This window comes from Artemia franciscana, chromosome 18 (genome assembly GCF_032884065.1).
Source record: "Artemia franciscana chromosome 18, ASM3288406v1, whole genome shotgun sequence".
NCBI classification, from domain to species: Eukaryota; Metazoa; Arthropoda; class Branchiopoda; order Anostraca; family Artemiidae; genus Artemia; species Artemia franciscana.
Window position 1 is genome coordinate 35,510,748 of NC_088880.1, and position 23,035 is coordinate 35,533,782.

Here is a 23,035-nt window from a genome sequence, read left to right on the forward strand (position 1 = left end):
TGCCGCAAATAGTAGGTGGTAATTAAAAAGTGTTAATTTGATGTAACAGACAAAACTGAAAGAGAGGAAATAGAAGCGCCGCAAAAAGTAGGTGGTAATTAAAAAGTGCTAAATTGATAGAAAACAGAATAATCACAAGAGAATAGAAAAACTGGAAGTACATTTCATTTTAATAACGGCCACTTTATTTTTTTTTTTTTATTTTTATTTACTAATAATGCTTTCTCGTTTTAAATTATAAATTATATTTCACCATCTTATTACATATGATCCTAGGGTCGTATCTACCTATAAGAACAAAGCAGACTATGGCCCTTTGAAAAAGAAGAGAAAACTCCCTCAATCTGGTTGAACTATCATAAAGAGTGGAAAATTGATAAGAATTGATGCTTTGGGGGGTTAACATTTCATAGCATTACCCAGCAGAATTAGAAAAAGCGGAAACGGACTTAATTTTAGTTTATTTAAATTTGGATTACAGTTAGACTTCTACGGTTGTTTGGACTAGAACCGAAAATCTCTGGCAGCAGGCATATTCATGATATGGTTAAGTAGCTTTAATACACAAATCTCTGTTCTCTCATATTTTTGTGCCTAGAAGAGGAAAAAAAGACTATTAAAAAATTGAAACTTCTAAATATTTTGAAAACAAAATAAGACAATGCAAGATGAATCAATTAAAGCTATTGACTATTTTTCTGGGGAGGGGGTAACTTGTCAATCTATGGTTGACAAAACATGCGTCATGACACGCTTTGGATACTTGCTGCCGGAGTAAATTTAATAAGAACTGAAACAACTAGCGCCTCTTCACAGAAGAATACAAAATAAAATAAAAGATTGGTTTCAGTTATTCGTCAAGACAAGTTAAGCAAAAATGTGCTCTCGCCATTCACATAACAAGATAAGACGGAGTAGAGGAAAAGAAGCAAAAGAAAAACACATGAACAAGAAACCGATTGCTGCACTAACTCTTGTCATAGCAGCGACATTTAGAGATAAAAATAAAACAAGAATCAAATTTAAATATTGCTGCACTAAATAGGGTCATGACCCATACATACAAAAAAATTAAACACTAATGAAAAAGAGTGAGGATTTTTCAGAATGATTCTTCAATCATTCTGTGAAGAATCAGGGTTTGCAGTTTTGCCTGACAAGATCAGAATTTCAAGATCAGAGTCAGCGAATTTAAATTTTCTTATCAATGGGGAATTCCGATGCCAAGGTGGCAACCGAAGCAAATATTTAGCGAACTGAAGGAAAATTGACCAGACTTTCAAGCAATTATTTATAGTAAGCAGCTTCCAAAACGGGGTAATCGGAGGAGATGTGGCAGAGGGCTACGGCACTGGAAAAGCTATGTAACAGTGGGCTATTGTGTCAGGTTTCAAGCAATTATTTATAGTAAGCAGCTTCCAAAACGGGGTAATCGAGGAGATGGGCTACGGCACTGGAAAAGCTATGTAACAGTGGGCTATTGTGTCAGGTTTCAAGCAATTATTTATAGTAAGCAGCTTCCAAAACGGGGTAATCGAGGAGATGGGCTACGGCACTGGAAAAGCTATGTAACAGTGGGCTATTGTGTCAAAATTTTGCCGCAACAATCGATGCAGTGGAATCAGATATATGTTGTGGGAGAAGGCCTAGGAGCAGGGATTAGGTGTGGTGTAGCGAAGAACCAATAGGAAGACCTAGATAAACGAAGTGGTTATCGACTCTTAACAGTGGTATCCCCAAGCGCTATAAAGGACGGTAGCTCACATTTAAATTTATAAAGTGCTATTTCTGACGTTTTTGGGGGCTTTTTTAAATATCCTTATGGATGTTTCTAAGTTTTTCTAAGTGCTTTTTGCTATGTACTGGATGGCGAGGAGTTTACTACTTCCGGCCGATTGGTGTACATATTGGAGTGCCATTAGTGCCAAATAGCTCTGCCACGTGTGGATAGATCTGTTATGCTTGATACAGTTTTGCCACGCTTGGTGCTTGCCGACTGGTGTGCATTTCAGAGAATAGGTGATCCCTCACTGGGTCCTAGATGACGGTGGATGCCATTGTCAAAGGTAGGGATCAAATGAATTTCCTCTCTGGTCTGTTTTTTAATAAAGCTACAGGGCTGCTGATCTCTTTTTCGAAAAATGTTGCAAAAACTCAGTCAAAAGTGCCTAGACTTAAATTTGTCTAGCCAGTAGGAAGTTGAGCGGAGGAGATCGATGATATTCTCATCGAAGTCTTTTAGACCACGTTCAGAGCAAAATGAACATTTATTTTCTGAAAAATGGCATGAGACCTAGGTAGTAGTTCTCAGATTTTCACTAACAAGTTTAATCTTTCAAAGTAGACGAATACACTGGAATTTTTTTCAGGGTGGGGCAATGATAAGAAAACAAATTTTAGTGATGGTTCGAATAAGTTAGCGCCCAAAAATTCTGTAAAATCCAGGACTTAGGGAGGGGCTAAGGCCCCAAGGTTTTCCTGCTGCGTTAATCCCTGTGACAAAGAATTGAAAGTCTTAGCAGATGGATTAGCTGAAAAATGGACTTTGTATTAGATAACCCTATATAACCGCTAAGACGCTTGGGGGTATAGCTGGAGGCACATTTTCGGGGAGAGTCGTAAGTATCAACTTCAAATACGGTAGAATCGTGTAATTTAATACGGTGAGCACCAGCCCTTTACAAGAAATTAACTTTGTGTTCAAACTTCGCGTCCATGCATTTAAACTTACAATCACATATTGAAAGTTATACATACCAATAACTTTGAGGCTCGAAATCAACTTTTGAGTGGTATTTGTTTTATACGTAGCATAAGTCCGCCTTTAGATCCATATGTCTTTTGAGTTTGGGCCGATAGAATATCAATATTTTCGTTGAGGAATTTGATTTGATCTTGAGCATTTTACACTCCATCCCCCTCCCCCCTTCGCTGTATATGCATCTCAGCAGATGATGTAATTGATTGTTTAAAAATTTTTGCTAAAATGTAATTTGTTTGTTTTTTGTTTTTTAACGTGAATTATTAATTTCCATGTGTTTTTGTTTGTCTCGCGATATTTTTTGATCTTTGTATTGTTATCTGTTTGTGGTTTGACTTGTAACTTGATTGCGGTACGCTTGGTTCTCATCAATAAAAATTTAATCATGCAAAAAAAAAGAATTAACGGGTATTCTGAAGCTGTTGGCCCAATATTTACTGTCCTCCCAGCTTTCCTACTTTTGTTTCTTTTCAGGGGCGAATCTCTAGCATTTTTATTGGGGGAGGGACAAGAGAGGTTCATATCCGAAAAGTCAAGGGGCATGGGATGTATAATAATTTTTGTCTCCACATTATTGGGGGCAACTGTCCCCTTCCCCCAAAATACGCCCCTGTTTCTGTCAAAGCCAATTTTCCGACACTGTTTTCAATGATAATGAGGCTGATAAAGAATTCATTTGATAAATGCAAAAAAAACCTGCTGTCAGTTCCTATAGCAACAGAAATGAATTACTGCATGGCAACACTGTTCTTTTCCCATTGTCTTTCGGGCTATGCTCTATAGCTTCATTGTTGCGTAACACAGGATAAAAATCAATACTAAAACATGTCTAGTATTTCTTGTCTTGTCGACTCTATTTCCTTAGGAAAGAGATGCCTTCAAAAAAAGTATTTGTTTGCTTCTTGTCAGACACTTTGTTTGGGGAGGGGGGATTTCGTTTTTCTCGGCGAAGACGGTCGAAAACATTACTTGCACTCCCTTTGTAATGACAGTGCATCAATATTTGACTCTTAGGGAAGGTAAGCCTCAAGCCCCAACCAGATAGTGTCATCTACCTTGTCATCATTTAGGAGAGTCAATGGCGTTTCAAGGATAGGGTTTGATCATAGTCCCGGGTTTCAAGGAATGATGGAAAGCCTATCTGTACCACTGGGAGAAAGGGAGAAATCCTCACCCCATACAAACCCTCCGAGAGGAAATTTTGAAGCAGAATATTGGATTTGTTTTAAATCTGCATATTTTACCCTATGATTTTAAGCGTCACACCCTCTCCAGAAAAATTATTGGATTGCTAAATAAATCTGCAGAATAGGCCTATCCACAAAATGTTTTTGGGTGTTTTAAGTTTGAAATTTGTCGCATTATAATCTATTTAGTGCCGTCCTGGTGTCGAACGGCCACATAAATTATTTACAAAAAAGACTAGTAATTTTTAGTTAACTGTTTAGAAACTTCTGGGAAGATTTTAAATTTAATAATTCGGTAACTATTAAAACTATTTCTTTATGACATCTAACATTTCGATGTAGCCTAAATGGAACCGTTTTCTTTTTTTTTTGCGAGAAACAATGTATGCAAAAGGATGGGACTAAAATTGAACTGGAAGAGAGGTGATTGTTATTAAGCTTTGTAAAAAGCATATAAAAAAGTATCCTATAGTAAATGTATATAGCTTATTGAGTTTGAATTTGTCCCAAATCAAAACAAAGGGACGGAATGTCTACGAGTTTACTGAATTTTACCAAACAATGCAGCACGGTTATTTGTTATATACGGAAAACGTGGTTCTATTTTTATAGAAGGGGCATGGCTCTATTTTTATTGAGGGGGGCTTCCTCAAGGTATACAACGCTTAACCAAGTTATTTGGGAAGAAGGTTTCAAACCTGGTCCCTCTCCGAGGTACTGATTTGGTGGTGAACCTTAACTAAAAACCATAGACTATAGGTATAGGCTGTTTTGATTTTAGACTATTGATAGATGTTAGAAAAGCGCTTGATAGACTCCAAGCTGCATATTCTCAGCTTCAACACGCATGTCCTTTTCCACTGCGGCAGTATTTGAGTCGGTAAGGTCAATGAAGACAAAGCTCACACTCAGTTCTAATCAAAATAATTTCATTAAATGCTCTTTTATATGCATATATATATATATATATATATATATATATATATATATATATATATATATATATATATATATATATATATATATATATATATATATATATATATACTGCTTCTATCCTGTCACTTGTCTGTCTTGTCTCACGCTAAGCTGAAAGAAAGTAATAAAGAATTCAGTTCTACAGTGCCTCAATGGATGAAGAATTTAGTGTTGCCGCTGTAATACGAAAGTATCATTTAGTGTATGTTTTGGTGTTTCTTGCTAAATCCTTTAGAATTTTCACATTCCTCAATTCATTTCTCCCACATTTATTGCAACACAGACGGAATTTTTTTTTTAGTGGTCGTCTTAAAATCTAAATATGTTGAAAACGAATAAAAAAAAGAAAAAAAAAAGAAATTGAACCTTGAAACCTATTTTGACGCAGGCAGATTTTGAGGGCTTTCATAAAAACTTTAAAAGGAGTGAGGCTAATATGATAAATAATTAAAAAAACTAATTAGCTAAATTAAACGACGAATCTTGTACCGAGATTCCCTAAATGATGGTACAGGAAGGTATATTCAATTTCCAATCTCTTGTTCATCCCTGTTTCTAAGGCTTTGAAAATGAAAACTTGACCCAACAGAGAGAAAATAAATGTTTTCCTTGATTTTAGTTTGGGTCTACTCTATTTGACCTTTGGTTTATAAAATCACAATCTAATGATCTGAATTGGACTTTAAAGCCATATTGCGAATTTATTTTCAAATTTGAGAAACCTTTGAAACCTTATAAATCCGGATCTAGCTAGGTACAAAGTTCGAAAACCATTTCTTGGTCTAAATTGATCCATATGCCTATTTCTTTAAGTTTTGTTTGTTAATATTATTGCAAGGTTATAAAACAGCAGAAGATTAGATATCTTGCACACCATGCACGTACCATGCAGATGGCACAATAAAAACAAGATTCTTTCTATCAGCGAAATTTCATTTAGTGCATTTCTGTATTCGCTTTCAGCCTAATTGAATCCCAGCTGTGTTGTCTATATGTCGTGACCCACATTCTTAAGGGACTTATCAGTTTGCGACCTTAGAGTGAAATTGTCCTACTTCTTAAGGAATAAATAATTTGAAGATATCCTGCAGTGAAGCATACTGAGCTATGCGAGACAGTGTTGTCAAACGTGCCCTGGAAGATTTTACTAAATTTGAGAGGAAAATTTTACTAAATTGCATCTGTTTTTACGCGCTTCGTCAAGTGTTGATTTTTATTATGGGAGCGATAATCAATAGGTTTTCACATTCTTTTCCCCTTTTCTTCTTTTTTCCCTTTTTTCTCCGTCAATTTCTACTTCTTTCGTTTTCATTCAAATAAACTTAATGCTGTCGCTTGTCACTCGAATCTTATTAATTTCTTTTTAATTAAAACTACAGATGTCGCTACATAGGCTGACAACATCGATTCGTTGTAGTTACGGGAATGAGAATATTTCTTTTCCCTAAAAAGCGTGGAATTACTTCCTATAAGTCCTTCATAAGTCTTTTACTAGACTATTTTCGTCTAGTAACCGATAGTAACAAGACAGCACAGTTGCAATATAAAGTCATAAAGATATATCAAACATCAGTCCCCCCCCCTACTATCTTTGACGAGCTACAAATTTTTCCAGAACATATCAGCTTCAAAAATGTCACTAAGTCGATTTTTCACTAAGCCTGTCCTAGACTATAATTTTGACCACTGCACATCAAGGACGTCTCTTTCCCCTCTATTTTTCTATCAGCATTCCCCAAACAATATGAAAATTAAACAATGGGTGATACTAATGTTCTGACTGTACGGTTCAAATCAAACAGTTCGTGGTAACGAACTGTAGTAAGGAGCGACCCGGCTCAATAGTAACCAAAACTCTAAAAAATGGAATTTTGATACCAATAGCTACATCAAAAGAATCGCATTTTAATGCTGGTTTTAAATATATAAGTTTCATCAAGTTTAGTCTTACCCATCAAAAGTTACGAGCCTGAGAAAATTTGCGTTATTTTAGAAAATAGGGGGAAACGCCCCCTAAAAGTCATAGAATCTTAACGAAAATCACACCATCAGATTCAGCGTATCAGAGAACCCTACTGTAGAAGTTTCGAGCTCCTATCTACAAAAATGTGGAATTTTGCATTTTTTGCCAGAAGGCAGATCACGGATGCGTGTTTATTTGTTTTTTTTTTTTTTTTTTTTTTTTTTTTTTTTTTCCCAGGGGTGATCGTATCGACCCAGTTGTCCTAGAATGTTGCAAGAGGGCTCATTCTAACGGAAATGAAAAGTTCTAGTGCCCTTTTTAAGTGACCAAAAAAATTGGAGGGCACCTAGGCCCCCTCCCACGCTAATTATTTTCCCAAAGTCGACGGATCAAAATTCGGAGATAGCCATTTTATTCAGCGTAGTCTAAAAACCTTATAACTATGTCTTTGGGGACGACTTACTCCCCCACAGTCCCCATGGGAGGGGCAACAAGTTACAAACTTTGACCTGTGCTTACATATAGTAATGGTTATTGGGAAGTATACAGGCGTTTTCAGGAGGATTTTTTTGGTTTGGGGGAGGGATTGAGAAGAGGGGGATATGCTGGGGGAACTTTCCTTCGAGAATTTGTAATGGGAGAAGAAAATTTCCATGAAGGGAGAGCAGGATTTACTAGCATTATTTAAAAAAAACAATTAAAAAATAAAAGTGAAAAAGCTTTTTCAGCTGGAAGTAAGGAACAGCAATAAAACTTAAAACAAACAGAAATTATTACCCATATGAGGGGCTCACCTCCTTCTAATACCTCGCTCTTTACGCTAAAGTATTTTCGGTAATTTCAACTACTTATTCTACGGCTTTTGTGATTCAGGGGGTCATTCTTAATGAATTGGGATAAAATTTAAGCTTTAGTGTAAAGAGCGAGGTACTGACGATGGGGCAAATCCCCTCATATATGTAATAAAAACATGAGAATACAAAAGTTCTTTACGTAAGCTAATTTATAAGTTACTTAAATCTTTTACCAATAAAAAGATTCGTAAAAAATTAAAAGTTCTAGTTGCCTTTTTAATTAACCAAAAAATCGGGGGGCAACTAGGCTTCGTCCCCCGCTCTTTTTTTCTCAAAATCATTCGATCAAAGTTATGAGAAAGCCATTGAGCCAAAAAAAAAAAAAAAAAAAAATACAAATTTCGTTTTGATTATTCCTCTGCGGAGAGCCAAAATCAAAACATGCATTGATTCAAAAACGTTCAGAAATTAAATAAAAAAAACAAGTTTTTTCAACTGAAAGTAAGGAGTGACATCAAAACTTAAAACGCACAGAAATTACTTCGTATATGAAAGAGGCTGCTTCCTCATCAACGCCCCGCTCTTTACGCTAAAGTGTTTTACTGTTTTAGAAAGAAGAATTGAGAGAAAGAGTCAAACTTTAGCGTAAAGAGCGGGGCGTTGATGAGGAAGCAGCCTCTTTCATTTACGAAGTAATTTCTGTGCGTTTTAAGTTTTGATGTCACTCCTTACTTTCAGTTAAAAAAACTTGTTTTTTTTATTTAATTAACGGTAGGAACGATGCGCTCGTTGTTCTTGAGCGGTTCATCTTCGCTGTCGAACCTCTTGGCGATCTGTCTGCAGAGCTCTATATAATATGACTGCAGTTTTTCAGAATTCTGCAAGCTTCAGCAGATAACGACGGTAACATATGGCCCTCAGTGTTTGCCCCGAGGTTCAACTCGCTCAGAGGAAGAACTACACTCAGGAGTGTCTGATCCTCCAGGGAGAGTTTTAAAACTTCCTCATGTGCAGCCCTTTCTACCACACTGAGCTTCACAAGGCACTTCAGTAGCGAGGTAAAAGTAGTTCTGGGTCTATTCAGAACATTGTGATCGCAAACTGCTCTGCTCTGAAACTCTAGAAAAATCTAGAAAAAACTATAGAAAACTCTCCAGGTAGTGTTTTCCAACCTTTCAAGTCATTTTGGAGGGTAAAGCATACCTCGGAGCTACCTATTTTTGGGTATAATCACAATCAGCAGGTTCAGTATGAATGCGCACTGCTTTCAGATTGCATAAAACTGATGTGTCATTACAACAGAGGACCTGAAAATAAATGTATTTTTGGCATTTGGCATCTGGACTACAGGCTATATTGATTCCCTATGTTTGGATCACTTTTTCATGCACATCACTATAATAGGCCTAGTATGTGTTTTACCTAGATTGAGAGGAAACACCCATTAGAAAGACCAGTCAAAACTTTTTTGGAAAGCTCAGTAGTTTGCGGTTTCTGTCCATCCATTAGAAGAAAAAAGACGCAACCTGCTTCATGAGTCAGTTTTTCCTCCCCCGTTAGGACTTACCACACCAGTGGGTGCTGTACATCCTATTTTGTTAATTTTTTTTCACCACTTTTGAGCAAAAACTGACCATGCACATTTGCCTCGAACACACCCATCACTGTATTCAAAACTGTCATTAAAAATAAATTACTGACTGCAGAATTGATTCCTCAATAAAAACGAGATTTGTTGGTTGTATCCACGCTTCAGATTTTAAAAGCTTCGCACAATATACTGATGTTGATGAAGTGGAAGGGGTTGAAACTAAAGCAATAGAATAAAAATATTACTTGAGACAGAGAAAAATGTTAAAATTTTGTTCAACAGAATGAAACTTGTCACTAAAATCATTACATTTTTTCATATTTCTGGCAAATTTACAAAAAAAAACTCATTAAATTTCAAAAATATTCAAAAATTTACTAAATTTGACGTAGATTTACTAGATTTACTAACTCGGGTCTATTTTTTACTAAATTTAGTAAAATGTTAATAAGTGTGGCAACACAGATATGAGGAGTCTGTGTGTCAGTCTCGACCGTCCAAATGTAAAAAGCGAATAAAATTGTGCTGTTTATCCGAAAAATAGTCTTCAAAGTTCCTCAAGTTTTGCGGCCCTTTTTCCAGCCATTGTGCCACACTGGTCACAAGACTAAAGTAGAAAAAGTTGTAACGATGGGTTTTAGACAGTATTCTTTCCAATTATGCAATTAGAATACATCCAAAAGCTCGCAGAAACTGCTAAACGTCGATTTTTCTACCTTGGCGAACGGGGCAAAATGCTGCAGGTACATGTTTTTGCCTGAAAAATCCTTGCAGGACATTTCATTAGTGCATTCGTGCATATAACATTGGATTTGCTTCTTTAAGCTGAATTTAGTGGTATATCTAACTCGAAAAATAAATTGTTATGTATATGCGCGTTTTTACCCTTAGTCCTTCTGTTTATTAGAAACAAATGACTTCTGTCGATGCTTCAGTTGTACTTTTGATAGCGTAACTATCTTACGGCCGCATTTATACTATCCCGCTTGTTTGTTTTCAGTGTCACTAACGGCCGAAAAAAAAAATCGGTGATAACCTACAATGTGGACTACGCAGCGTTCGAAAAAGAGTTTAAATCTCCGCTTTTCTCAGAGTGAGCTTTGGGACGGTGAGCCGGTTTCACTCTCAGATCACGAATTACCATCCTTGAAACGGTGGCGTCAATTAAGGGAGAGGGAACATTTGCCTCTCTTTTCAAGATTCTACCTTAGACTCTAAAAAATGCCCTTTTCGGCATTTTCATTGAAAATTGCTTTTTTGGTATTCTTATTGAACAAAAATAGAAATATCAGCAACATTTTCCCTCCTAGATTTTAATAAATATATTTTAACCTCGCCAACCCGTCATCTATCATTGGCAGATCCAGGGGGCTGGGGATCCCGGGCCCGCCAAGATTTTGCTGGCACTCTCATTCTTTTTTTTCTGTTTTTCACTCTGTTTTAAAAATTAATTTGAGTACTTATGTATTATACCGTCAACACTCAAGTTTACGCTGTATAAAACTCGAGAACAAACCGGTTTTATCTGTCTATTCCAAGAAACAATTAGCTTACGCTCAGTGAAAAATTAGTGGCGGGTGACAGGATAAATAGGAATTATATAGCCCAAATTAGTTTCCAAACTATTATGTTTTCATCATGTTTTTGTATTTTTCATTAGGATTGACCTAACTTCACTATTTGAGTTTTATAATACATAAGTACCTAAATTTGCCAATTTAGTCAATTGTCCATGCCCTTGTCACATTGGCCCCCAAGATTTTTCCTATTGGTGCCCTTGTCACATTAACCCACTCTCTCCCAAGATTTTGCTCTAGATTAGCCCCTGTCTTACATTTTCGTGAATTCAGAGGCGTTAATTCTCTAAAAGTAGGGAGCGAAAACGGATTTTTCAAAATTTAAGGAGGGGTGATTATTTTTCAATAAAAGCACCCAAAAAAGGCTAGTTTCCGATGAAAATACTGAAAATAGGTTCTCTTCAAGGTCTAAGATTGGCAAAAAAAACTTCGAGGCTAATGTCCCCTCCCCCAATCAACAGAATTGCGCGAATTGCACAACTCCCTTGAAAAACCAGCCATAAATTATCGTTATGAAATGTATTTGTGTTTACCTGAAATAAATTTAAAGTAATAAAATTAATTAGCTGTAAAAAGGCAAGTGGCAATGTTTGAATTACAAAAAAAGAACAAATAATATTAGTCATACAACATTAAATATTATGCCCTTGGCTAATTGGGAAATCGATAAAGTTCAGAAACTTGGTTGTTTTTTCTCTCGTTACTGGGTAATATAATTATTTGTTCTTAATTATTGCCGAGTAAATATTTGGCATGTGATATAAAACCAAAGTCACGCCTTTGTTTTATCTTGCCAATTTTTATCTGGGTTTTTGATTCCACAGCTATCCGGTTTTTCTATGGTCTGACGTAAGACTGAAATCGTGTATTTATTTTTTATTCTTTGTGCGTAATTCGCAGTAGAACCTCGACAACATCAATGTCTTAGTTAATTGGATTTTACAATCAGTTGAAGCTTCCCTTACCCTTATTACGTCACAACATAATTATAATAATATATATTTATTATATAATATTTATGCTGTGCTTACTGTAGAGGAGACGGCTCGTAACAAATCTTTTTTTGCTCAAAATTTCACGCACAAGGTTTTAAACAATCCAATTTTAAAATGTGATTATTTATCTCTCCAGAAATAAGGAATAGTGTGTTAGGTTTCTGAATACACAATATTACCAGGAATGAACCTGGAGGGGGGGAATTGTTTAAAAACTTCTTTGTGATATTAAAAACAGCAATCGTGCTTACTTGCCTGATCACACATATAAACCCATGGCATATTTAAACTTTTGCCACGAAATTAGAAAAATGTTATATCTCCGTTTTTCTGCGTTGTTATTTTACTTTGACCAAAATCGTATCCAAGAGGGGATTATTGGGTTTAACCCCCCCCCTATTTTTTGTTCGACTTTTAAAAAGTAAAGTGCATATAAGCCAATTTTTAAAGTCTTTTGAAAAGTCGTTTTGTACCCTCCCCCTCCCGAACAAGAGCTTCGATATGGCATTAACCTCGACATCCAGACTGTCTCGATAAAGTGGATTCTATATCCAATTTAAGTTTCCCTAACCCTTACCACGGAAAAACAGAGAAACTACTTGTAAAATCTCTTGCTCTTTTTACTGGTTTAAAATATTACACAGTAGAATCAATCAGGTGGGATTTAACTTCTCCTTTTTTTTATTGGTTTCAATTTCATAGAGATAGCTTAAAAACTAATTAGATTTTAAAAAGGTTGGGTTGTTTGTCTCCAGAGATAAGTAGGTATGTGGTTGGCTTACTAAAATACATTAAAGGTGTAAGTAATGGCCAATGTAAACCCTTTGCCATGAAAGTACACCTTACATACCTGAAATTCCACTGCACAAGCATAAAAGAACACCCCCTTGTGAAAGGCATGCCACATATAAAAAGGAATCTATAAAAAAGAAAGCACTCTCTCTGTTTCTCTGTGATATAACTTCAACAGCCTGTATGTTTTGGTGAATCGTATTTTACAGCCAGTGATTTTTTTTTAGATAGAAAAGAAACTATTATAATAGGCATAATCATAAATCGCATCATTTCGTAATTTTAGTTGTGTTTGTATTAAAAAGTAAGAATTTTATTCAAAATAGGTATATTTTAATTAAATACTAGACATATAGAGTTGGTATATTGTTTAGTTTATGTTAGATCACATTTTGCACGCAGCCCCGATATAATTGCCCCCTCCCCCTAATGTGTAAATATGTTGCCCAAATTATGCATATCCTATCTATCTCCCAATGCGTCTCAGTTGTTTCAACCCGTTTACGGGTTGGCAACACGTCTCAGATGCAACAGAAAAATATTATAATAGCCATAATCGGAAATTGCATCATTTCTTAATTTTAGTTTTGTTTATATTTGCACAGGATCGTTTTTCCACAACTGTTTACAACAAATCTAGCCATCAATTGCATCATCAGTTATATCATATGATATGGCTTTTGCAACTGTGTAGAAAAATTGGTGTAGGCCTTCTTGCCGAAATTAAAATGTAATTGGTGTAGGCCTTCTTGCCGAAATTAAAATGTAATCTCTTAATTTGGCAACTAATTACCACGACGAGTGAATATTGCTTCTCTGTTAGTTTTTATGTAAATCTACGGTTTGTCTTAAAAAAGGAACCTCCATGATTTGAATACAAGAACCTGTCTAAATTTTTTTCGGGATGTGGAGGAGTTGCAAAATTTTTTTTAACGCATCACAAATTTATTTATGACCATTTTCGTTACGTTTTTACGAGCTGGAAAAACGTTTCGAGAATGTTCTAATTCCCTAGGCCTCCTGGATACGGCCTTGTTTGAATAATGCTTGCAGAAGAAACTTGATTGCGTTTCGAACAAAACCAACGACTTTTGCAGCAATTTTCTGGCTTAATAGCTAGCTTTTTTGAATTCGGCTGAAAACGTTTCATTCAAAATAGGTATATTTTAATTAAATATTAGATATACAGAGTTGTTATACTGGTTACTTTACGCTAGATTACATTTTGCATGCAGCCCTGCTATACTTACCCCCCCCCCCATGTGCAAATATATTGCCCAAATTATACATATTCTATCTATCTCCCAATGTGTCTCAGTTATTTCAACCCGTTTACCTGTAAATTGAATGAATTCCTGGGTGTCTCCTGAATAATGAATAATGAAGAAGGCTTTTTTTACAGTCTTTTTAGCTAGACGTGTTTTTCTTCACTGTAGCATCTATATTCTTCAAACCAGCAAAAAAAGAAGTTTGGTGAATTAGGTAGAATCGGAGTAAAAATTGCGAAAATCAAGAGGGAAAATACCAAAAATCATGGGATCCAGGGGGGGGGGAGAATTTGTGAGACCTGTCCTTGCAGGTTTCTTTCTCGAATGGTCTTGAACTCAAATCTCATCCTCTTATAAACTTTTCCTATTTCAAATGTTTACATTTTTTTTTTATTTACAGTTTTCTTATTATTGGAAAATGTGGCGTCGAAATTCGTTCATCCATGCGTTTTAGATCTAAAAATGGGTACTCGTCAGCATGGTGACGACGCATCTGCGGAAAAGAAAGTTCGGCAAATTGCCAAATGCGCTGCTAGTACTTCCGCTTCGCTGGGCGTTCGACTCTGTGGCATGCAGGTAAGATTTTTAGATATTAGCTAATGCAGTAAAATATCATTTAATGCACGTGTGTGAATTTTTCTGGAGAGATCTAATGTAGTTGTCAGGACTCAAACTATAACAAGTCCAGCGCTTCTCAAAATGGGTCGTGACGCGCCACTGGGTCTTAGAAAATTTTGCAGGTTCGCAGAAAAAATTGCTGCAAAAGAAAAAAAATTCACAAAGTGTTGAAATTATAAAATAATTCAAGATCAGCGTTGCCAATGGTTTGAAGTAAACTACCAGTTTTCAAAGTAAAATTGTATCATGACAGTATTTGTACAATCTGGACAGCAGGTTAAAATTTTGCCACAACAAGAAGAAAGTTTTCGATAATACCGAAAAAATGTCAAATGTACCTTATTGTACCAGAACCTCCAAATTGTATAAAAACGGTACAATTGTACCAAGCTGGCAACGCTGTTCACGATGGCTTCCGAAACGAAATGTTTTGAAAACGTCTGTGAGCCAAAGGACGAAAACATAGGTGATTTTTAAGGAATCTCTCTAGTGATGTTTCAACAGGGTAATTTGATGGGATTTCCATGCGAAAGAGCTCTGAAAAAAGGGTTTTGAAGTTATACCTCTAAGTCTTTTTTTGGTTGAGCAGTCACAAAATAAAACAAACGAAAGCGAGAAGGGGATACAATTCTTCAATGTATTTTGTCGCCAATATATGGTTGAAGCTGTTTTATTAGCCTTGTCTTAAAGAATAACCTAAGGATACTTATCGGTTACATAATAAACACTCGGAAATTTTGTAGATAAATATATTATATAATGCAAGTATAATGACCAATTCTGAAAAGTTTTGTCAAAAATATTCTTCATCATGATTTAGGCAATAGCTGCTACCAAGCAAAGAGCCTGAATTTCTTTCGATTTCTGGGTACTTTCTATTCAAATTATCAAATTTTTTATAACCCCCCCCCCCTCTCCAGAAAAGATAAAATCCAGAAAAGTAACAGAAACACTTGTTTTGGATAAGAAAACAACACTCTAGTGAGAAAACTTCAGCATTTCTTGCTTATGGGCCACTATATACCCGATAGATTCAGCTGATTTGCAGCAATAAAAAGGTAAAGAATACGGCATTGGACTCTGCAGTCCCTACAAGCGGTGCCGATATCGGTTTCTTCGGCCTTCAGCCAAGAAATGCAACGGGGGGCTGGGGGCCAACCATCCTGTACTTTCGCAAACCCTTCCTGTTTACCCTCCCCAGATTTCTCCTGGTACCCATTTAGAGCTGGGTCGACTCTGGCTGAGCTTACTAAGTCACGCTACTGACCCCGTCCCAAACCAAATAATTTGGTACACTAGGTTTCGAACCCTAGCCCTCTCGGACAAAGGATTCTAAATCCAGCGCACTAATCCACTTGGCTAGGACGGATTTCCAGCAATGGTGACCATTATTTTAGGCTCGTTTTAATTTTTAAATAAATATGATTACAAGTATGTAAAAAATATCAAACAGAGTTTGAGCACCGTCCAAATTAGAACCTTATGAGAATGGAAAGAGCCAAAGGCAAAGATGTTCACCGGATATTTTGTGCCACTCATGCCAAAAAAGGCCCTATTTTAGCCTGTGTATCACAAATAGGACTTTCCCTAGAACAAGGTTCACTTTGATGCAAAGACGGTTTATATGTAATGGAAGTGAAAAATAAAATGTGTTTTTGTACCAATTTTTGCCACAAAATAAAAATGAAATCGTTTAACGTACCTTTTTTTTAACCTCTGAGACAAATAGTTTTTATCAAACCTGTAGTACAAACTTATGCAGAATTAAAAACATATCGAAATTGATAGTTTGTGCAACGTATTTTCAAAATACGAAAGATATTTTAGATAAGATCATAGTCGTCTGACCGGTTTTCCGTCAAAGATCCAGTTAAGGCACAAAAGTAGCCTATCACATCCTGGTCATCTAATCTCTGAGGCTCCTTAATAGATAAATTAAATAAAAAAAATCAAGTTTTTTTTTAACTGCAAGTAAGGAGCGACATTAAAACTTAAAATGAACAGAAATTATTCCGTATGTGAAAGGGGTTGTCCCCTCCTCGACGCCCCGCTCTTTACCCTGAGGTTTGACTCTTTCTCACTACTCTGCTTTTTAAAACAATAAAAAACTTTAGCGTAAAGAGCGAGGCGTTGAGGAGGGGACAACCCGATTCATATGCGGAATAATTTCTGCTCGTTTTAAGTTTTAATGTCGCTCCTTACTTGCAGTTAAAAAAATTTGTTTTTTAAAATTTTATTTCTGAAATCTTTTGAATTAATGCGTGTTTTGATTTTGGCTCCTTGTACATGAATAATTAAAACAAAATTCGCACATTAATTTTTGTTTTGCTAAATGGCTTTCTCATAGTTTTGATTTGACGATTTTGAGAAAGAAAGGAGCGGGAGTGTAGGCCTAATTCCCCCCTCCATTTTTTGGTTATTTAAAAAGGCAACTAGAACTTTTAATTTTTAGGAACATTTTTATTAGTAAAAATATACGTAACTTACGAATTAACTTGCGTAACGAACTTCTAAATTCTAATGTTTTTAATTACGTATATGAGGGGTTCGCCCCCTCGTCAATACCTCGCTCTTTACACTAAAGCCTAAGTTTTGTCCCAATTCCTTAAGAATGAACCCTGAATCACAAAGGCCGTAGAATAAATATTTGAAATTAATAAAATTACTTTAGAGTAGAGAGTGAGGTATTAGGAGGAGGTGAACCCCTCATATGCATAATAATTTCTGTTCGTTTTAAGTTTTAATGCTGTTCCTCCCCTCAACCATTACTATGTGTAAACACTGGTCAAAGTTTGTAACTTGCAACCCCCCCCACGGGGACTGTGGAGTGTAAGTCGTCCCCAAAGACATATTCCTCTTCAAAGCGTCAATTGAAGAGTTAGCAAAAACTGTGAAGAATTTAAAGTCAAATGCCGCTGGTATTGACGGTTTCAATCTGAAAGCATTCAAAGTAGTTTCAGTGTATCTACTACCATGTCTTCTTTACCTCGCTAACCTGTCACTTGAAGTCGGCCAATTCCCACTGTTCAAATCAGGCAATAAGCAAGACATGACGAACTGGCGACCTATAAGCTTGTTACCTTTTACTGTTTCTGATATACGTGGATACAATGTGTTTTTTCCTTCCTGATGCCGTTGCTACATCATTCGCAGTCGCAGATGACACAGCGCTTACTGTTATAATATGAAAAAAACTTCGTTTTCTTAAAGAGTTAAAGAGGCTGCGTCCCAAAGTCGAACCTTAAAACGTACAGGAATTAGGAGAGGCAGTTGGGGGCTGCCGCCCCCCAAACCCCCCCTTTTAAAGACTCTTTTGTACAGGTTTTTTGTTGTGGGGGGACTTCATTGTTACTAATTACTAGTTTCGGCGCAATGGTTCTCCTGTCCTCTTGTGTTTAACATTTTTCGAAGTTATTCCATTATTTATTCATTTCAATTTTTTGTTAATTAAAAGAGGGCCTTTCCGAAGCCAAGAGCGGGGGTGGCAGCTCCCCACAACAAAAAACCTGTACAAAAGAGTCTTTAAAAGGGGGGGGGGGGGGTTGGGGGGTGGCAGCCCCCCAACTGCCTCTCCTAATTCCTGTACGTTTTAAGGTTCGACTTTGGGACGCAGCCTCTTTAACTCTTTAAGAAAACGAAGTTTTTTTCATATTATTTCTGTACGTTTTTCTACAATCCATGGCGGATGTAATTTAATAATAATTTTCCATGTTTATTTTCTCGCTTTCTGTATCAATAAATTCAAACTGACAAAATTATCTAATTTTGATAATTTTAATAGTTTAGCAGCTTAATTAAAAATTTAGCAGCTAGTGGTTTTTACCCACCCGCCTCCGGTTTATGGGCCCAGCGCGCTTCCGCTGCGCCAAGCTGCTGTTATGCTTGTTATCAGACAAGTTATTGTTTGATAACAGATTTTCCCCATGAAGGAAAAGTCGGAGGGGGATGAAATTTGGCAGGTTTCTTAGTTGGAGCTCGGGCTACGAAATGCATCCCTCCCCATTCCTCTGCGACCACTGGAACCGAAGATCGCTTAACATTGTCGTGGTTCGCCTCTTTAAAGAGGCACGAGTGTGCCTCCTTGATTGGGAAATCCGTGGAGGATCTTATAGAGATAACTAATGTAGCTCTGGAGAATTTATCTCAGTTCACAAAGCATAGTTTTCTTGCAGTGAGTATTGAGAAGACTAATTATATGATTTTTAGTCGTATTGGTAAAGTTGTAAATAATTGTCATAGTAGCCTATTCTTTTACAAGGTGTTTCCATTAGTCAGGTTTTTCAATGTAGATATCTAGGATTTTATTTTGATTTAAATTTTAGTTTGATTCATCATTGCAAAGTTTTATCTTCAAAATTGGCTCGCGGAGTTGGTATTTTAAGAAGATTTTATATTTTTTTTCGTCTACATCTTCTGAAAGCAATTTATGATTCAATTGTTCATCCTTATTTAGTGTATGGTTGTTCATTGTATGCAAGCAATTTTTCTTGTCATGTGAAAAGGGTCCGGATTATGCAGAATAAGGCAATTAGAAGTTTGGGTGGGTGTCTTGCGTGTGGTAGTACTAGATATTGTTTTAGAGATTTTGAGATTTTGAATATTGATTTTATTAAGTCTCAGCAGATTTTAATTTTTGTATACCAGGTTTTAAATGGATTTTCTCCTCAGTATTTTAGAAGTTTCTATCGATGTAATTCAAATTATTACCATTATTCTACTAGGAACTCTGAACAGTTGAATAGTGATACAACGAGATCTGGGTTTATGATTAAACATGTAGGTGTTGATATTTGGAACTCATTCCAGAGAGTGTTAGGTGGTGTGAAAACCTTATGTTATTTAAAGCAAGAATAAAAAATTATTTTTTGAATAAACTGTAAATTATAGGCCTATTGTTTTTTTTTTTTTTTTTTTTTTTTTTTTTTTTTTTTTTTTTTTTTTTTTTTTTTTTTTTTTTTTTTTTTTTTTTTTTTTTTTTTTACATGAGAGATGGCTGTTTGGAGATTGCATAGTGTTTCATCTGTTTTTTGTTTTTTTTTCTCTGCGTATTTCTTTGATTTTGAATGAATAGTTATCATTCATATGTTGTTATTTTGCTGCTGAACAGGGACATTTTAGGTCCCTAAATTGAGCAGTATATTATTGATTGTAAGTAGAATTTTAGTAGTTTTTTTTGGATTAAATAAACGCATACCTACCTACCTTTACCTACCTGAAAAAAAGGTGGTTTGATTTCATGAGTAATGAGAAGCTGCTGCAGCTCACCAAGCAGTCTAGGTTTTCTATCCAAGCAGCTGAGCGTACCCTATGATGGTTCTGACACCTACTTCGAATGCCCCTGCACTTACCCGCAAAGATGATCTTTCACTTTGACCCTACGGAAGTCGGTCGGAAGCGACCCCGCGGCCGACCCAAGAAACGATGGTCCGATAGCCTGTCCGAGTTTCTGGTGATGGCAAACATCAGATCGAGCGAAGCACAAACGACTTGCGCTGGACTGAAGCGGATGGAGGAGGCAGACATTACTCTCTGAGCCGAGCAGAGCCTGGCAACAGACCAAAGTCAAGTCAAAAAAGTCAAGACTTAGATTTCCCACTTAATTTGCCAATCTATAGGGTTTTTAAATTCGGCCTCCTCTATGCAATAGGCTACTTGCGAATGTTCTGGGAAAGGGGAATAGGAAATTTTTTTGGGGGGGGAGGATAAAATGCGAAAATTGAACTCTCGGGCCTCAATCTTGTATTTTTTCCAGGAGGGGCTACATACTAATCCTGAGGGGATAATTCTTGAGTACAGGTGCGCTTCTTTCTTGCGACTTATTGCGCTTCTGGCAAAAGTTTGAATTCCTTTGAAACAGCGAAAAAGATGCCGCGTCTGTTCTTGAGCTTTAGACTGACACCCACGAAGTTGGACCAACTTGATCTCCACAAAAGCAGAAATCCTAATTCAGGAATGGTTGATATTTAGCATCAGTACATTCTGCTTTTTCTATGACATAACACTTGGCAAAACTACTATTTCCGTGGTTTTGATTATGTATATTAATATGATCTAGAAGAGAATTAGCGTGAAATGCTAAATATAATTCTTTCAATTCAGCCACGTGAAAGAAACTAAAAGTTGGACAATCTTGGTCTCTGTAAATATTTCATTGAGGATTAGGAAAATAAATTGCTCGTTTTTCCTTTCCATTGACAAAACTTTTTGCAATATTACAAAGTAACCTCATTACTAAGTAGGTCAAGTAAACAAAATTTTTTGAATAAAATGAAAACTTCATTTATATGGCCAAACAAGAATCAAACATTTCGTAGTAACGAACTGTAAATAAGTAGCGACCCGGCTCAATAGTAACCAAAAATCTAACAAACGGAATTTTGATACCAATAGATACATTAAAAGGATCGAATTTTTATTCTGATTTTAAATACACAAGTTTCATCAAGTTTAGTCTTACCCATCAAAAGTTACGAACCTGAGAAAAAGTTGCTTTATGTTCGAAAAAAAAGGTGGATATACCCCCTAAAAGGCATATAATCTTATTGAAAATAACACCATCAGGTTCAATGCATCAGAGAACCCTAATGCAGAGGTTTCAGGTCCCTATCTGCAAAAATGTGCAATTTTATATTTTTTGCCAGAAGAAAGATCACGGATGCATCACGGATGCGTTTTATTTGTTCTTTTTTTCAAGGGTGATCGTATTGACCCAGTGGTCCTAGAATATTGCGAGAGGGATCATTCAAACAGAAATCAAAAGTTCTAGTGCCTTTTTTAAGTCATCAAAAATTGGAGGGCAACTAGGCCCCCTCCCATGCTAATGTTTTGCCAAAGTCATCCGGTCAAAATTTTGATATAGCCATTTTGTTCAGCATGGTCAAAAAATCTAATAACTATGTCTTTGAGGATGACTTAGTCCTCCACAGTCCCTGGGGAAGGGCTGCAGGTTGTGAACTTTGCCCATTATTCACATATAGTATAAATTACCGCAAGGTATGCAGACGTTTTCAGGGAGAAAATTTTCTGGTGGGAGGGGGTCGTGGGCTATATGGAGTTGTTTTTTTCATGGGGGAAGGGCATGTTCCATGAAGAGGGCGTCGGATTTCCCAGCATTATTTAAAAAAAAACGATAATAAATTAAATAAAAAAAAGTGTTTTTCAACTGAAAGTGAGGAGCAACATTAAAACTTAAAACGCACTGAAATTCTTCTATCTGTTAAATGTCCTTGTCTTGTTCCAGTGTTTTTTTTTTTTTTTTGCTTTTTTTTGTATATATTTTATAAAAGTGTTTTATGCTTGTTCTCTGTGGTCCATTACAAGCAAAGCTTCCTGGGCCTAGTAACCGCTTTACTTTTGTAATAGTTTTTCTTTTAGTATTAACAAATTGATTGATTGATTGACAGAAATTATTACGTTTATAAGGGAGTTCGCTTCCTCGTCAATACCTCGCTCTTTACGCTAAAGTTTTTTTTAGTACTTTCAAAAGAGCTATTTATTCTAATTAAACAGCCTTAGTGATTCAGGGATCGTTCTTAAAGAATCGGAACAAAATTCGAACTTCAGGAGATTTCGAATCTCCATTCAGGAGTCTTTTTGACATTGTTTTGCCTTGTCTTTTGTTTTTCGACGAAAATACAGTTGGCAAAATTACTACACTCTTAAGCATGTATATAAAGTGAGTTTCCGGAAACAAACACATTTCATTAATTCAACTTTTAGTACATTTGGCCAAAACAACATGTTATGATTTTATGTCCTTTTGTCATAGAATTTATGGTATTCACTTCTTTTTACGAACTTTCTGACGTTTCTTCAAAAACAAGAACGACTTGTAATAACAAAGGTCATTCGAGCGAAAGGATGGTCAAAAGACCCCTCTGGGCCCTTCTGATAGGGTGTGAAGTTCAAAGTTACTCAAATGTTGAACTCGAAACCAAAGTCATACTCACTTTGTAGTGTACAGGAACCTTCTTCTTCTTCATCTTCTCTGGTCACTTGGGGATTAGCCCCCTCTCCCCCATGTTATTCCAGGCCCCTTAACATTTCGGATTGAACCTTTGGCCCCGGATTGCCGAGCAGAGATCAATCAACTGTATTGCTAGAGCTCTGTAGTTTGTTCTATGTTTGGGGCATAATCTGGGGATATTTTAGGTCGTTTCGTTGCATAAGGTTAGTCTTTTTTGAATCTCTTGTGAGTGTTATTAGAATTCAAAGTATATTAGGGTGTGAAATTTGAATTTGGTACTTAATTGTTAGCCCGACAACACTCAAAAATTTTGCTGCTGCAAACCGGTTTACCATACTATATACGTAAACAATTAGCTTAGGTTCGCTGAAATAAACTACATTGAAGCTATGTTTTATTAAATATTTAATATTTAGAGATAGTATTTTGATTGGGTTAGGTTAGGTATTTAATATGTTGGGTTCTAGGCGTCCCCCCTTCCATAATTCTTTGCTGCAATTTAAATAATCTTGTTTTAAAGTATTATATTTTCATTATATTTTAGG

General features: G+C 36.1%; 2 protein-coding genes across 3 annotated transcripts in view; both read left to right on the forward strand.

Annotated features, from left to right (window-relative positions):
- Positions 1-23,035, forward strand: part of LOC136038948 (uncharacterized) — a 470,704-nt gene that overhangs the window by 205,685 nt on the left and 241,984 nt on the right. The gene's annotated exons all lie outside the window — the stretch shown is intronic.
- Positions 1-23,035, forward strand: part of LOC136038945 (inositol hexakisphosphate kinase 3-like) — a 134,305-nt gene that overhangs the window by 27,276 nt on the left and 83,994 nt on the right. For both annotated transcript variants that reach the window (XM_065722452.1, XM_065722453.1), the window contains exon 5: positions 14,307-14,482. In XM_065722452.1, coding sequence (XP_065578524.1) covers positions 14,307-14,482 — 176 coding nt within the window. The remainder of the gene's footprint in view (positions 1-14,306; positions 14,483-23,035) is intronic.